This window comes from Gallus gallus, chromosome 2 (genome assembly GCF_016699485.2).
Source record: "Gallus gallus isolate bGalGal1 chromosome 2, bGalGal1.mat.broiler.GRCg7b, whole genome shotgun sequence".
Taxonomy (NCBI): domain Eukaryota; kingdom Metazoa; phylum Chordata; class Aves; order Galliformes; family Phasianidae; genus Gallus; species Gallus gallus.
The window spans coordinates 15,856,443-15,874,093 of record NC_052533.1 but is presented as its reverse complement, the minus strand read 5'-3'; the positions used below and the strand labels follow the sequence as shown (position 1 = coordinate 15,874,093).

At 39.3% G+C, this 17,651-nt stretch overlaps 1 protein-coding gene across 2 annotated transcripts; it reads right to left on the bottom strand.

Moving 5' to 3' along the window:
• Nucleotides 1–177: 177 nt before the first annotated feature.
• On the bottom strand, nt 178–17,644 carry MASTL (microtubule associated serine/threonine kinase like). 2 transcript variants are annotated; one of them, NM_001396524.1, is made up of 13 exons: nt 17,409–17,641; nt 16,563–16,700; nt 15,224–15,363; nt 13,900–13,988; nt 13,303–13,409; nt 12,901–13,036; nt 12,084–12,256; nt 9,735–10,937; nt 7,806–7,944; nt 6,355–6,369; nt 4,166–4,279; nt 3,969–4,070; nt 178–2,003 (listed from the first exon to the last, which is right to left on the bottom strand). In NM_001396524.1, the coding sequence occupies exons 1-13, from the start codon at nt 17,577–17,579 to the stop codon at nt 1,846–1,848; spliced, it is 2,685 nt and encodes an 894-aa protein (NP_001383453.1). In that variant the 5' UTR covers nt 17,580–17,641; the 3' UTR covers nt 178–1,845. The 2 variants fall into 2 exon arrangements, with proteins under 2 accessions (NP_001383453.1, NP_001383454.1); NM_001396525.1 differs by lacking the exon at nt 6,355–6,369 and having other exon boundaries at nt 17,409–17,644.
• Between the last annotated feature and the right edge of the window lie 7 nt (nt 17,645–17,651).

Here is a 17,651-nt window from a genome sequence, read left to right as displayed (position 1 = left end):
CAGCTGCAGTGTTTTATTTGCATCATTTCTGAACGCACTTTTATAGAATAGCTTTCTTAGCATGAAACTGATCTTCAATCCTGTAAGATCAGTTCTCTTAAACAAGAGTGCAAAAAAAAAAAAGAAGAAATTGCATAGTGAGAAATTAAAAGAAAAAAGCCACTATTTCTCAAAGTCTACAGAGCAAAAATTTGCATTTTTATTGAATGTTGTCTGTGGAACTGGATTCAATAACGTTACATTTAATTCCTCGCACACTGCTCATGTAACATTGCTTTCCATAAGAGTCAACAATTTAGAAGTCTTCAGAACACGAAGTCCGTGGCAAACTGAGTGAGGGTCACTGCGTGCTTTGCAGCTTCCCAAGATTCTATTTGTCTATGAAACATACCAGCTCTAAGAGGGACAAATGCTCTGAGTTAATAAGAATCAGCCCTTCAGTCCTTTCAGAAGCTTCCCTCCTCCCACCATCCCTTTCCCCAGCTACCTGGAAGGAAGGCACAAAGCCTAGCAAAGTGTTTTCTCACAACTGCATCGCTAAGATTCACCTCCCAGGGAGCAGCGCAGCGAAGGGACAGCTTAATTCCCTGCATGAAATGCTGAAGTCCCTTAGCACGACCCATCAGCAAAGTGCTCAGCTTCAGGCACATGGCCACTAGCCGGCGCCACTGTCTAGCACAAGTGACACTTAGCTAAGAACAGACCTGAAAAATAAAACTCTGCGGCAAGTTAACTGAGGATATCAGAGCTATGCAAGAAAAAAACATACTAAAAAAGATAACTTAAGCAATTACCTACAAATAAACCTTTAAGATCTAGCAAGCGCAAGCTGTGTTGCAGTTTTAAAATACTTTTAAATATACTTTCCCCATAATTAGAACACATAATACTGAACATACATTTGTAACAAATTCCAGCAAACTCTGAAATCTGGCTGTGAATTTACAAAACAACTGTTTCTTTGCAATACATTGCAGTCTTTAGTACATAGCAGCTTCAGTGTGAATAATACCTCCTGCATTAGCCAGCACTCGGGTGTATTTTACTTTCTACCACCTGACGTGGCTGAGCACAAACACCCAGCATTTTCTATTTAGAACCAGTAACCACTAAGATGCACTGTAAGCACTCAGTCCATCTCCTTATACCGTGAGTGCTTACAATGCAACAATTCAACCACTGCATGTCTAGCAGAACTGATCCAAGTATACATCTCTGCACCGATGATTTAAGTAAGGATAATTACCAGAAGAATTACAGCCAATCTTTCCTACATTAACAGGCCACACATAGCAGAGTTAATTTGGAAAACCACTGTCTTAAACCTTGAGATAAGATGAACAGCATTACATTGTTTTAATGCTGTATTAAGATTTCAGTTTTCCACAGTGAATGGAAACATCAGTTTTGCACAATGGGCAGAAAGGATTATTCTGAAACAAGACAGTCAGAACATTGAACCACCAACAGTAAGTTACCTCTACATGCAGCGAGCATGGATTTACACTCTTACCCTATTGTGTTTAACTATAAAATAACTTCCTACCTCCTAGCTCGAGTTGCTCATTGATACTAAGCCCTATTTTTTCTTTTGTGCCATGCAAGTGTTACCTCCTCTAAGAAATAGAACACTCCGGCTTCAGTAAGGTGCAGTACGTGAAATAAAGGGTAGCATGAATGCAGCTACATTTCATACAGTAGTTTCACTTCAGAGGAAAGGATACAATAATAAAAGCAGACTGGGAACTTAAAACATGCTAAATTTGGCAAGGAATCTTCAGGGCATATTAGTGTTGTAGAACAACCTGTAACTGTGCAAAAAAACATGGAGAGTTCATCATGATGCTATAGGCTAAATCCAGACACAGTCAGGTGCTGCGCGTTATTCCTAGCTTCAAAGTAAGAGGTATCAGTCTCATCATCCGGCTGTGGTATGAAAGGCATAGGCTGATTCTGTAGATTATCCCAGTCTACTCCATGAAAGAGGGGGTGATGCTTCAGTTCTGAAACAGAAATTTATATGTTATTATATACGCACTAAAAATTCTTACATTCATATGTATTTTGTAAATTAAAAAAGGGCAGACTGCAATTATGTTTTAATTATCCCCCACCATCAGTGGGATCGAGCTACTGCCATGCAAGCTTTCTTCTCCTAGCTGGAGGAACCATTCCACACAAGGCACACAGCAGGACAGAGGTTCCTTGGGGAGGAAACTTTAAGCATTACTTCAATCTCAGTTTCTAGATATGCCAAAATCCTACACTGCCCTAGACCAGCTGTCTTTCAGTAGCTCATGGAATAGCTTTCTGCTTCATACAGCCCCCAAATTATCTTTTTCCTATCACTTAGATTTAAGTTTCTACACAGAATTCAAGTCACCTCTACAGCCAAGTTACCACACACCATAAGATTCCTCTTCCCCAGCCTAAGGGGGGAAAACCAAGCTACAAGACTCCAGAACTCCTCTGCTCAGTCTCTGTGGACCAGGTCACTGCCTAGCACGAGGCAAATAAAGATAGATAACCCAGGATCACCAATCCCTGATGCAAGTGGCTTTGTTGCTTTGAGTCAATCCAAGAAGGCACCTTCTTAGCTGGATGGGATCACAAGCCTATGTTTCAAAATCACCCATATCACACACATTAAAAGCTAACAGGAAAAAAAAACAGGACACGCAAGAATCATATTTAGAAGGAAGCAGAAGTTTGCATTTACGTTTGTGGACAAACTGCCTACCACTAAAAGCCTGAGGTAAAATGTTAACACTTGCTGATTGTTCCAAGATTGCCAGATCAAACAACATAGCAGAATATTAAAGCACAAATATTTATTTTAGACAAAATGAAAGGCTCTTTGTCTTCCAACTCCTCCTAGTCACTTCAACTACTATGTATGTGCAGCAGGACACTGTATGGATCCACTAGATCAGAACCGTACGCAGCTCTGCTCACAGAGTTCCCATGTACTGAAGGCTGTCTCCAAATGAAAAGATGAGCAGAATGTGGCATCTTCTACAGAAAAGGAAAAATGTGTACCACGTTACGGGTCCTGACAAAGAATGAATTTCCAAGAACTTCAGAAGGAAATAAACTATTATGACATCTAAGTTTGTGTAGATGCTTTATAGGCAATTAGATCTCGCCCTATAATCTAGGATAAAGACAATAATTTGTGCTAAGTAAAACAACAGATGCTTTTTGAGAGTCATTAAAAGCCAGAGAAGTCCCTGTTGCTATTATGATTTTCACTTACAAACCGGTGCCTTCTCTGATTTGAACTGGCTTTGTTTTAGCTTTTAACCTTTACTCTCAGGGTAACCATTTTCATAATAATTCCTTCCCCAGCAGTTCCTTACGCAATTCTCCAAGATTTCTTCCCCTTTCTAAAACATCTTACCTCACAGGTTTCCTTCTTTGTTATCAAGTTTATATGAAATATAGCCCCTGCTATGATAGGAAGTATTTAACACACCATGCAAGGGAAAAAAAAGATATACTTTGTGAAGAGTATATTGTAGGTAATTCCTACAGTATTCCCTATACATTCAACAAGGACAGGCTGATTCTTATGAAAAAGCTCCTTGGAATTACATTTTGAAGGAAACTTCTCTTCCAAACTACAGAAACCTTGATTAAAAGCCTAAAATCACTTCTGTCTAGGTCCCCTAAATACCTGTTACTGAACTCAATAACAGTGAATATGAGTATGTCAGATATTAAACACTGAATATTTATAGCAAAACAATGTTAAAGCAAAAAAAAATTAATAGAAAAACAACTTCCACCACAACTCTCCTCGTTCAGAAGGGCAAAACCCCCAAGGAAACAGAAAATACCCACAACATGCTAGATGTCCCAGCACTATATATAGACCATAAGTAGATTAATAAATTACAACGCCTAAGTTTAAGAGGAGGTCAATATCACTTCGGTTGTAATGCATGCAAAAGTAGTTTAATACCAACCCTTCAGTCCAGCTCTCTTAGTACTGTCAAAGGTTAGAAGAATATCTATTGCATTTTGGGCATTGTCAGACAGCTTTTCTTCACCCTCCGGCCAGGGAATATCTATAGACAAAGATGCAGATGAGTCAATAAATCAAACCATACAGCCAACTTTGGGGAAAAAAACTCACATTTTCCTTTATTACTGAAACAATTACCTCTTTTCAAAATATTCTGGAAGACTTGTGCTGGTGTTTCATCATTAAAAGGTGGAATCCCAGTTAGAAACTCAAACAGGCAAACTCCGAGAGCCCACCAGTCTACAGCAGAACCTGAGTAAGAAACCCAGATCATTATTATTAAAAAAAAAAGAAATTAGTGTATTTGCAAACCTATGAAAAAACAATATGAAAGTGTTTTAATCCTGCAAAACTTGGAAATGAAAGACAAATATGCTGTGCCTGACAATCGTACAGAAGACAAAAAAATATTAAAGGGCTTTTTTCAAGTCTTCTTGTTCCTTACCTCCTCACCAGACAATTCTTTTATCTTTTACTGAAAACAGAAGGGAGCTATTTCAGTTATCAGCTCCTCTCACAGAGAATCTAAGAGTTGAATTCCCCAAGGGCTTGTTTCTTCTTTTTTTTTGACAGGAGATGACTGTCTTTAACACTCTCTACTATCTGGACAAATACTCCATCTTGTCATGCCATATCTTTCTCTCCCTCAGGTCTTCAAGAATACCCAAAGAATTCACACTTAGAACTTCATTTACCTAAATCTATGCCAAAAAATATTCAAGACAATTTACAGAGAGCATCCAGCCTGTGAAAGACTGGTACAACTTTCCATGACATTGAAGCTGATTAAGGCTTCAGCGTAATAAACAGCACTCTCATCTTTACTACTTTCATTTTCCCAAGTTTTGGATTTTGCAACATCTTACTAAACCACTTAAAAACAAGCAGGCAAAGCAGTCTCAAACACCACTGCATGCACTCTAAGCTTTCTTCATCTTTAAGCTACGCCTATGCCACCGCATAAAGAACAGATGCCGCACCGGCCGCAAAAAATCTTTGAAACAAAATTAAAGGGTAATTTTCAAGGGCTTTTTAGTATTAAAAAACAAATGTGTTCCCAGCCATTTCAAAAGGACTATTTCACCAAATTCAGAAGAGCTGCAAGCTGTATAGCTAGTATAATGCACTTTTAGCAACTTCTAGCAGCAGTAAGAGTGCCCCACCATGCTAAGCATATCAGAGCAGTAAAATCACACCCATCATTGTTAGAAGTATTTGGATGTTCAAATCAAGTGCTCTCAGCTTTAGTCAAAGTCTAATTAGATCACAACTCTGAACAAAGCAGGAACACAGGGCTCAGCAGCAATTTTAAATTCCTCCCACCTCAAGTTTAACTCATGTTAACTCCAACCACATCCTGACCTATCAGTACTTGGAGACCAAAACAGAAATACACAGCCTTAAACATCTGAGTCTTCTTCACACACGCAAACTGATTCAGACTGATTGCATAAAGTAGAAATGAACCAATAAGGAAAAAAGCATCTGCCTTATTTCCCAGTGCGTATGGCTTTTAAGAACACCAACAGTCTCTTGGGTGTATCAAAGGCAGGGGAAGGGAGGTCACTGTCCTTCTCTACTCTGCCCTCCTGAGGCTTCACCTAGAATACTGTTTCCAGATCTGCCCCAAGCACGTGGAAGATGTGAAGCTGCTAGAGTGGGTCCAGAGGAGGGTCTCGAGGATGCTTGGAGGGCTGCAACACCCCTCCTATGAAGACACACTAAAGGAGTTGGGTTTGTTCCACCTGCAGAAGCACCCCAGAGCCTTCACTGTCACCTTGCAATACTTAAAGGGAACTTATAAACTGGAGGGAGATGGACTTTTTACACAGGTAGATAGTGACAGGACAAAGGGGAACATTCTTATACTGAGAGAGGAGATGTAGATTAGATGACAAGGGGAAATCTTTCAACGAGAGGGTGATAAGGTCCTGGCACAGGCTGCCCAGAGAAGCTGTGGATGCCCCAGCCCTGGAGGCATTCAAAGTCAGCTTAGTGGGACCCTGGGCATCCTGATCTAGCGGTGGACAACTCTGTCCATGGCAAGGGATTTGGAACTAGAGAACTAGATGGTTTTTGAGCTTCCTTCCAAACCAAACCATTCTGTGATTCTATTACTCCCACTTCTGATAGCCTCATCAGCAATACTGGTGTTTCCTGAATCTTTTGTGGAAAAATCATTTTATTTATGTGGAGTGCACGCTGCACATCTTTCTGTATCGACTCTGCTCACCCAAGAGTTCTCATGAATTGTGATCTAGTTATACTTTGACTGTTTGCAGTTATGCTGAGCACTCTCTTTTCTATGCAGTATGCAGCAAACTCACCAGAGATCAGAGTCCCTGTACGTGAAAAGACAACGAAGCAAGAAAACATTACAATTATTGTAAAACCCCTTAACAAATACAAACATCGAAAGATACCAAATGTAACTCTGAAAGCACAGGAATACAGATTTCTTAAAATCTGGCAACTCAACAGTAAAAATAAAATGGTGCTGTTAAAGCCTAAGCTACAAATAGAAGAACTATAAAGTAGTTCTGTAACACAGCTAAAGTCACAACAGCATTTCAAAGTAATTTAATGCCACCAGGAATATTTAGGGAAGGAAAGTTGAGTTTTAAAGCCAGCAAACCCTGGCTTCAATGAAGGTAAAGGAAGCTTTTTGATTTATGGACAGAAAACCCAGACCCTTTGCAAGTTATTCATGAAGGCCTGAAATCCCTCAATAACTGCATGGAAGTCATCTTGAAACACAGCAAAATTTGGTTGACGTACCATTGGTTATATTTTCAACCACTATCCAGTTATAATATCTGCCAAATAACCATGACTCTTTAAGAGAAGTGAGAACTACCACACAGTTTTAGTATTTTTAGTCCAGTTGCACTCCAATTTGTTAAGTCCATTAAACTTCTTCCATGGAGTTAACTGCATACCAAAGAACTTCACTGTTCTACAGATTAGTGATCACTATTTCTCAGGGGAAATTTAATAGTAGTCTTAGGAAGATTGTACTGATGCTATTACTTTATAAAGTAAATTTATAAAAACCTAAAAGTTGGTTTTTGAAATAAAATGTAACTATAAATACAACAAGAGTATTCAGGAGTACACTGATTTTTGTTAACGATCTGAAAATTAATAGGAAAACATCAGGCTTTTTGTTGATCTCAGTAGAGCTCAGGATTAGAGTCAAAGAAGTTAATGAGCTTTAATGTTGTGTTATTTCCTTTTATTATAGTATTCTCAGTAAGTATTTGATGGCTACAGTCCAGTTTTATTGAGGATCCTGCGAGAAATCTCAATTCAAGTCACTCAGTTCAAGAAGAACTAGTTTTTATGCAGCTTCATAAACTTGTCTTACTGCATGCAGCACTTCAGTATCAACAGATGTGGAATACATTGAGAACTGAAAGCTTCATCTTTTCATATTGATTTTACCTTTTTTTTTTTTAATGAATCTTTATGGATACTTATGATGAGCAATTTGTGATTCCCAAGCAACAGGAAGGCCTTGGGCTGCCTAAGCTCTGATCCCAATGCATTAGGTTAACAAGCAAGACCACACCAGACAGCCCAAACCTTGTGAAAAAGTAAATGGAGGGAGCTGCTGAGGCAAACAGCCATGAGTGTAGGCAGAAGCCAAAACAAGGTGTTTTTGTTTGTTTGTTTTAAAGAATTGTTGCCCTACTTCAGGGGTTTGGGGCTCTAAACACATTTAAAAGGTAACATAGCTACATTTCTAAGCATTTACGAACTCCATAGTTTGTCTTACCATGAGGCTTTGTCAAAAGCAGCTCAGGTGCCAAATAGTCTGGGGTCCCCAGGATGCGTTCACCTTCCACTGGGGCAGCTCCTCTTCTTACACTCTTTGGGGTCCTGTACGGTGTGCCTGCATCCCCCTGACGAGGTGTCTTCAAGTAAGCAACAAAAAACATTTAAGTCAAACCAAACTTCTCAACTCCCATCTTCCTGTTTAGTAAAGGCTATAACAGCAGCAGAAACTTGAGTTTAAATTCAAGAACACGCTACAAAACGTACATTTCCTGAAGTGTGTATAAAATGTGCTGTCATCTCTTTACCTCACATGTCTTGAGGCACAAGTTAAACATTGCCTATCTTCACAAAAATTTTCCCCAAGTTCTTTTCCAGCATCAAATCCATAAATAATGTTTCAAAATTAAACTCTTAAATTCTAATCTGAAAAAAAAAATTACCAAATATGTTGTCAAAATAACCTCCAATTTTACCCCACAGCTCTTTACACTAGCTAATGAAAAACAAGCATCTCAAATATCTAGAATAGCACATGATTTATTACATACCACATATACTCAAAATGTGCTGAATTAGTCATTCATTCTTTAACCCATACACTATGTGACACACAATGCCTGCAGATGAAATTCTCCTCAGATTATACTTGGTGACTGCTTACAGCTACACAAACCTATTGAAAATCATCTGGTATGTAATTTGAAGGAAACACACATCTGTGGGGTTTTCTTGTGAGCCTGTAAGGCTGATTGCAATGAAAGATTTCCAGTTAAGGTCCAGAAAGATCAATTAAGTATCTTACAGAGACTCTTACTCTGTATTTTTCAATATCCTCTCAATTCTAGTCTATCTGGTATAGCTTTGTTTCCAGCTTTGTTTTCAATACAGTAGAGATCAAATAATTATAACTTTAAAATATTATTGGACTACAGAATCTACCTTCTTTCTGTTTCAGTAGTAATCATTTAGCAATGAAGTTACAGAAAGTAACACAAGTTTAAAAGAAATTTTCCTATTCAAGCTACAGAAATGTAACACCAGTCATTTATTTCTCAGATGAAGCACACAGTACACTGACTCTGTTTCATCTGAACACAAGTTCCACAGTACATTAACAAACTTATGCTGAAACAGAAGCAAGCAATCCAGACATCAGAAGGAAGAGGGTCCTTCCCTGAAACACCATTTGGAATGTCTGCTTCTGGTATACCACTTCATTCAACACATTGCCAATAAATGGCTTTGGAGACCTGTCAGAAGTCTTTAAACATTACAACTGCTTAAGGAATTAGAAAAGATTTGTAAAGCTGTCCTGATCAGGAAACGCGGACTGACATATGTTTACTTTTCCCACATTTCTAAGGCTCCAATCGGCTGTAAAACATTTAAGATTTTTATTTACTATCAATTGGACTAACACAGTCAAAAGAAAAGTGTCATCATCCACAGGCAGGTGTTACTGTTAGCATAAGTCTTTATAATGTGCTTCTAATTGTTACTTGACAGTAAATCAATTTTCCTATAATGAAAAAAGCAGCAAGCACAATAGCAATTGCTAGCGGCACAACAGCATTTCCAGACTGCCTTGGCTGATGTGCAACAAGAAAGTCAAAGACATCCCAATGCATTAGGAAAGCTAGAATAGCTCACAGAACATACCACACTGCCCTAAAAGAGAGATGAGAAAACATCACAGGTTTTCTTTACCAGCTTGCTATAAGAGCAAAGGATTTCTCAGAGAGGAAGGCAGACCACATGCTGAACTAAAACAGTTTCGGCCACACAAATGCAGTAAGTGAAAGCATATCAGCAAAAGTCATATTTGATAGACTATCTCAAGCTACTCCCAGTTTTCCTAAATAGCACCTGAAAGAAAAGTTTCAGGTCAACAGTGTCCAACACACAGATCCCATGTCCCCTTATATACCTGATAGGCTCTGTACGGCCTTCCTTTCTGTAATGGAGTAATAGCTGTTGGGTAAGAGCCACTACAAGCAGGTGAAAGATCCATTATGTCTAAAGAAGCCATGCTACATGGATCCGACACATTAGATACATTAATTGGACTATTATAACTTCGAAAAACAACATTATTTTTTCTGAAGAGATGGACTGTTTCCGTCATCTTTTCAGAAGGAGACGATATGGTGTCAGTTTCTTCAGTGTGTTTTTGGTGATTATCCTGCTCACAACATAACATCGTGCAGTTCTGAACAACATCCGCTTCCCCTCCATTTCGTGAAGCTTCTTGGCAGTTGGGTGACATTGTTAGCAAGTCTTCTGCTTTAGGTTCCTCAAAGGAGAGGTCTTTAACACCTTTATCCAAATCTACGAGCTGCTTTTCTAAATGGCTTTCAGAAACAGACGTTTCAGGAAACGAAAGGTCAGAATCTGCACTCAGGGCTCCTAAAGGTTTTTCATCATCAGCACACAAAAGACTTGAGTTCATATATTCTTTATCCTTTTCATGGTCTGCATCCAGATCACACAAAAGATTTTTGGCTACAGTTGGAACAAGTGGTTTCTCTGTTTGTTGCCTATCAATACATCTCATAATTTCTTTGCTTTCGCAGACCTCACCACTAAGCATTAAGGATTGAATTTCAGTTGTCAAACCCGTACTTTTGCTTGCTGAAAGTTCTGAGATCCAACAGCCACGTTTATATTCTGCATTTGTTTTTTTAACGTAGTTCAGTTCCTGACAAGGACTCGTATCGACTAATTCAAAGCTTCTTTTTACACCCGGCTTCTCAAGAATTTCTTCTTCTTTGACTGGTTGGACAGGATCTTTCAGGAACAAAGGTGACTGTTGGGAACTGCCAGTTTCTGACATTTCATTGGTCATCTCTCTACGTGCAACGAGTTTTTCTTCCCAGATCTTGTTTTCTGAGAGGCACTTTCTTACTATTCCTTTCGTGTCCAACGTAGTCACTGGAGTGTCTGTTATTTCCGAACGTTCGGTTCCCAGCTTCTGCCTGCTACCACAATCATTGCTACTGATGGGAGAAATAGCAGATTCTAGTTCTTTTTTAAGAACTTTAGGATCTTTGCTATTTAGTACTTCTCTACTAGAAGGGAGAGGTGGTCTGCTGTTACTCGTGCCCGTAGAACACATCTCATCTTCAGTTTGCTGCAAACGAGCACATTATGTTTTGAGTAACAAGAAAAATAAAATTATTGCATTACAGAAACGTGTCCTTGAAAATATCTTATTTCTACTTCAGTGGAAAACAGCAAGTTAGGAAGCATTACTTATTCTTTATAATCACCAGTAGTGAGAAAAAGTAATACGTACTATGTTCAAAAAAACCCAAGAACTAAATTAAGGAGCAGCTTTGATAATTAGGCTTTAACAAGAAAAAAGTTTGCAAGACGACAGAAGAAGTGGTAATTTTAGAAATGTAAGGAGGAAGAAATTGTGGTTAAAGTTGTTTTACTTGCAACAATTTTATGCTAAGAAGATAAGCAACAGAAGTATCCAGTTAATAAAAACACCACAACAACCACCAAAACCAAGAAACCCTGCTATACTATCCTGACTGCTCTGCAGCATGTTTTACTCTAGAGATGAAAGGAAAATGCAACACAGCTATTGTTTTGATAACACAACACTAGAAACAAGGCCTCAAGAAATGGACAGAAAAAAACATTTTAAACAATTGATGATCCTTTGCCTTGCATGATCTAAGTCAGAATCACAGCAAGTGACCAAACATAAGAGCAACATTTCATTAACAGCTTAAAATAAGAAAGGATTTCTTACCACCTATGACTAACTACTGGCTAGGCCAGTTGGTACAAAACTCTTCAGTAGTACAAGTGGTAACTGACTGAAACGTTAGTGGGGTTTTTTTTTGTATGTTTTTGGTTTTTTCCTTCTCCAAGTTCTGACTTCTTCAGTCTGCACACTGAGCTAGCAGAAGTGCGTGGATAAGTCCAGCTCCCAGAGAGCTTCAGCACTGAAGACCTTATAGACAATAGAGGCAAACCACTGCCAACCAGCAGAAGCCGCCTTCTGCTGTTTGCAGCAGGCTAAATGACATTTACCTTTTCTGTGTGTTGCATAGGATTACCATTTGTCTGAGGATAACAATAATAACACTAGGCTGATTCAAAATTCCTGTTCAACAATGATTATAATCTCTGTTCCTTGTTCAGTAAGAAGGTTTCTCTAAATTTGAAATAACTAGGAGAAGGAGATAAAGACACCTGCAATCATGCATATAGAAGTGCAAGCTAATTTTAATTTGTAGTAGAAAAATGAAACAGTTCTGACCTTCACATCTTTCTCCAACCTGGGGCTGCTGCAGCATTCTGATTCCATACTGGACAAATACATGCAAGACTGACTACTGGCAGTGGAGGCACCAAACCTTTCTCTTGACTGAAGCAGAGCAGGAGTCAAACTTCTCACTGGCATAACAGGAGTTAATGGAGAAGTATCCAGACCTTGAGAGAGAGAAAAAAAATTTAGACAGAAATGTAGGCATGTGTATAGATGTGTATACATATATTTTAAGTAACAAATCAAAAATAAAAATTCAAATGTTGACCCACATGTGCAGCATATATTAACCAGCTTCACATCAGGTCAAGCTTCTACACTGAAGGAAGTTACAGGAAGCTGCGTGATATCAGTTTATCCCACCTTTTCCCACATAGTAAATACACTTTTTTCCTCTCCCTGAGGTGGGCACTTGCCAAGAGCTTAAAAGCAACATTAGTAATAGCAACATAATTACTTCCTTTTGCATTTCTGGTTAGAAAAAAATCAGACAATTAAAATGAAAGCACATATTGCTATATTAAACCATTTTCAGTGGAACTACAAAAGCTGATACCATTTCTGTAAAACCCCAAAGAGTAATTCTGAATTCAGTAGTTATACACTAAAAAGAAATCCAAACACTACATTAGTAATTTAGCTGAAAGAGCATCAGTGCTGAAGTACTGGAAGAATGGTAGACAGCAAGACTGTAAACAACTTTTATTCAGTGGGTTCAAGCTACTCATAACATTAAAAAAATATAAAGCAGAAGAAGGACAATGGTACAGAGAAGAGTATTACTCAGTACAAGGTTTTGTATACTCACCTGTTTTGAATAATTTAGTTGAAAGAGGAGTGTTTTCCTTTTCGATCATAGATAAGGGTGAAATCACTTCATGCAGACTGTCAGAAGCTCCACCTGAATTGGGATTGATTGGCATTTTCATTCCAACAGGAGTATACTACCAAGCAGGAAGAAGCATACATAGAAGTTAACAGAGCCTGAACAAAGAACCTGAGATACTGAGTGTAACTTCACACATTCTTTATTAAATTTGCACTGAAGGTAACCCATAAATATTTTTTTCTTTTTTAAACCAGAATTGGCAGTCAGCATTTGGAAGTGCTGTCAGAAGGAGTATAAGAATAGCCTTACCATTTCTACTAAAGATAAGGAAACTAAAATAACCAAGTACTTAAAAAAAAAAAAACAGTAGAAATTACTTACAAAACCCAGAGAGCTGATAAGAGACAACAGTTGTCCTGGAGTACGTGAGTAGTCATGTTTTGGCTTTGCCATTGATGGTGTAGTAAGGATATCTATCATGTTTATCTCTACAAACACATTTAAAAAAACAGGTGAAGTTCAGGTTGACTATTCAGCTACACCTTCCTGCTACTTGAAAACAGCATGTTCAGATGCTAAGATTTCACAGTAAACTTTGAAATCCATTTCCCTTAAGAGAAATAATTCATTTTTCACACATCCTTGCCCCAAAGAATAAATATGTATGCTTTGGAAGTGCAGATCACAGAACAGTTCCCTTGCTAGCAAGCACTTAGTCAGTACTTACTAGAAATCAGGTGCTAGTGCAGTATTTGGACTGATTTAAATGAAAGCTGACTGCTACAAGGAAGTAAAGCATTAAAAAAAATACAGAAACATGTCCAAAAATACATGGCTGGGGCTTTGAGCAACCTGGTCTAAAGGGAGGTGTCCCTGCCTATAGCAAGGGGTTAGGTCTTAAATGCCCCTTCCAACACAAACCATTCCATGATTCTATATTTTAAGAAATGTAACTGGTAAGATACAGATAACCCTTACCTCTGTTCAGAGTAACTCTGGAAAGCCCAAAATCTGTCAGCTTTATGTGGCCCTGATTGGAAATGAGCATATTGTCTGGCTTCAGATCCCTGAAGACATGAATACAGTTGCAGTCAGCAAAAAAGATAACTGGGCAACATTATGGAAGCTACCTGAGCAGAAACCAACAGTCTAAAACCAGCAATAACCCTGATTGCCAGTAGTAAGGTCTCTCAGCTACAACAGAAGACTTCACATGGAGGGATACACCAGAACAGTCAAACAGATCTAGAACTAGATATTGTACAAACATTTTCAGCCTTGTAACATCACCATGCACATCACAACTTGCACATTCTATGATACAGAGGGTTTAATAAGTGCTCTTGAATACTACTGTCACAAAATTTACTGATGTGTAACTCCTACACATGAGAACAAGCACGATAAACAAACCTCAACTAAAAAGGGTTCACATGTGTTCTTTGCAGTGCTACTGAGAGCAGCAGAGAACACAATCATTAGAGTAGTAAACATCTCATTGTCCTACAGTTCTGCTTGCAGTATCCAGAGGATTCCAGAGCACTCATTGAACAGCCAAGTTCATACAGCACTGTATGGGACAGGAAGGGAAGATGAAAGCAGTGTATGCTTTTCTGTTAACATACATGGACGTATTTTATTTTTGGTGCTTCATGACATTGCTGCAGCATACAAATGCAAGAGCTTCTGGAAACTAACAAATGGGGTAGCTGTTACCACGGAATGGCTTTTGGCATTTGAGGGGAAGCTGGAGGCAAATCCTACTGAAATTAAGATCTTGCCTACAAAAACCCAGCTGTGCTCCACCTGGTTATAGTTGCTTTGCAGAAGTTTTCCCCAAACAGTCATAATTTCTTTATGATTAACAAATGTTTTTTTCCTTTAGTAAACAGAAAATAGCAGTCTAGATGCAGAATCAGCTTGTTCTGCACACCAGTACTTGGCTAACAAAGAAGACAGGTATGTGATTTCAGCCAGAAACCTACCACAGGCAACACAAGCCAGTAATCCCATACACTGTATGAACAGCAGCGAGTTACTGTCCTGCCATACATACTCTACAAAGAGCCAACCTACAGGTGGCATGCCACAAGTTTGGGCATAAGATGCACATATAATATAGCATAATAAATAAAATATACAGGCATCGTGAACATAGTCATCCTTAGTAAAGGCCACATAGCAAGTACACAATATTGCAAATAAATTTGTTCCATGAAATTCCCAATCCTAATTCCTAGAATGCAAAAAAAAAGACCCCAACCTACCAGGTCCTTTTTTATACTAAGAAAGTAGGTTTTACCTGTGGATTATCCCATGTCTGTGAAGATAGTCAAGAGCCAGTGCTGCCTCAGAAATATACTTGACAGCCATTTCTTCATCAAAATATCCATAAATATGGAGAAGAGATTTGACATCACCACCAATAAGGTACTCCATCACCTGCCATTCAAAGATTTTAAGGTAACTTAAAATGCATTTCAAATGTGTAAGTAAAAAAGCTTCACATCCAAGAAAGTATCATTTCAAAGAGTGAAAGAGTGCAGAGGCTTCTTCATAGTAGCTTACTTCATTTTCCCACACACAGTGTTTTTCACTTGTATAAAGTAACTGACAGTGAACATGAAGCATGTTCTGTTAATAGGCATTAGTGCTTTCTACTATTTGCCAAGATTACTTTCTGGAATAGGTGACAGCTTCCAAAAATTTTCATATAATAAAAAATAAATTGTTATGCTCTTCTGTGAAATTCAAGGTCTGAAACCAACCACTGACATTTTGATCTGTTCAAAAACAAGTATCTAAGTGATTTCATCTTGCAAGTGTCTGTACAACATGAAATTCTGACCCAAGCCTTATGAAATAATGGTAAGTTTACAGAAACATAGGATAGAGTGAGAGCACTTTATATGTGAAAGCAATTAAAAGATATGCACATTAAAAAAAACACACATGAAACCATATTACTACACCCACGTAACATTCTTCAATGGTAAAAACATATCTTTTTGTCAAGAAGCCTTATCAGTATTTACATACTAACATACAACATACTAGTGCATGTAGATGTGTGTGTATATACATATACATATATGACTCAGGCATCTACTTGATGAGCAGTGATTAACAGAGGCCAAAAAAGGAAGCCTTCTTTTATACCTTTTATACACAAACTGTATTGTAAGAGTGTGAATCAGCCTCAGCACTTCAGCGCTCTGTGTGCCTACAGCAAACCAGACATGCCAGACCTTTTACAGGCAATCTCAAACCATGCTCTTTCTATGTAGAGGCAAGTGAGAAAGCCATGCTCAAGTCCTACTGCATTCCACAGCACTCCATGCTGACCAGCACTTCCTTCTGCCACCCACTTGTCCTCTCACCACCCAGACCAACTGCCTTAATGCATTTTGAGCGCAGGCAATAACAGACTTCCACCTTAGTGAGCCTCAGAATCTTTCCATTGACACTTTTTTTTTTGTTTGAATAGAATGATTTCTTGTTTTGTTTTCCAAAAGACTTCTCCACATCTTTCTAAAACAGACTACCTACTAGAAAGGACTCTCCTGTTTTCAGACATTAATAAAGTTTTGCACTCCATTTTCAGCGCTGTAATAGAAGACCCCTACCATTGAGTTACTCACCAAATAGACATTATTGGCTGACTGGAGCGAGTAGTATAAGTGTACAATAAAAGGACTTTTGCTGAGAGCCAACGCATCCCTCTCTGCCTGGACCTGGTGAACCATGTTCTTATTGATCATGTCTGCTTTCTTCATAACCTGAAGAAAGAAGGGAAAAAAAAAAAAACAGCAGATATACATTCTTTACCTAGGCACACAACCCACAGTTGCACTTCAGCCATCTCTATACTGCAAACTTGTATGCATGTGCAACATATATATATAATAGTTTTAGGAACAGAGCTCTAACTCTGCGTAACATGGAGATCCTAAATCACAGGTTATCAGAGACCCTTTTTCATTTGATCACAATTGTGCACAGCTGATAGGCAATCAGACACACTGTACACTCACTGGAAGCTCACCAACCTCCAGTACCTTTGGTCTGGTGATACTGAAGTCAGTTTGATTTATCTGCTCTACATGCAACACAGCTGAGCACACAGCTACCACAACTGTCAGTGAGTTGGATAACAGCAGTCAGACTTACATGTGATTTGATATCACATGCATAAGTGTTGGCCATAATTATGAAAACATTTAGCACACTTTACAGCAGTAAGCAACCCCCAAGCTCTGTTGCGTTAGGAATAAAGGGCTTAAGCAAAGTTCCAGAGGTGACAGCACTCATAACGAAGCCATATAAGCGCATGTAGCTTTAGACACCAGTGTTTACCTCACCGCTTTGCACGGCTTTATCACGCCACCTCTGAACCCGGCTGCAGCCCCCCGAGGGCGCCGCTCCTCAACTGCGGCCAGCGGCGAGGAGCTGAGGGGGCTGCAGCGGCCCCGCCCCCACGGCCTCACCTTCACGGCGTACAGCCGGCCCGCCTTGCGGCCCAGGTACACCTTCCCGAAGGCGCCGCGGCTGATAGGCTTCACGATGGTGAACTCCTCGATGGAGGGCGGCCGGGGAACCTCGATACGCCTCGGGCCGGCAGCAACGCCCTCATCCGATAGCGGCTCTACCGTGCTCATATCGCGCCGCGGCCCCGCACCCCGCGCCGGTTCAAAGCGGAGCTCCGCCCCCTGACGTCACGGGCGCCTGGC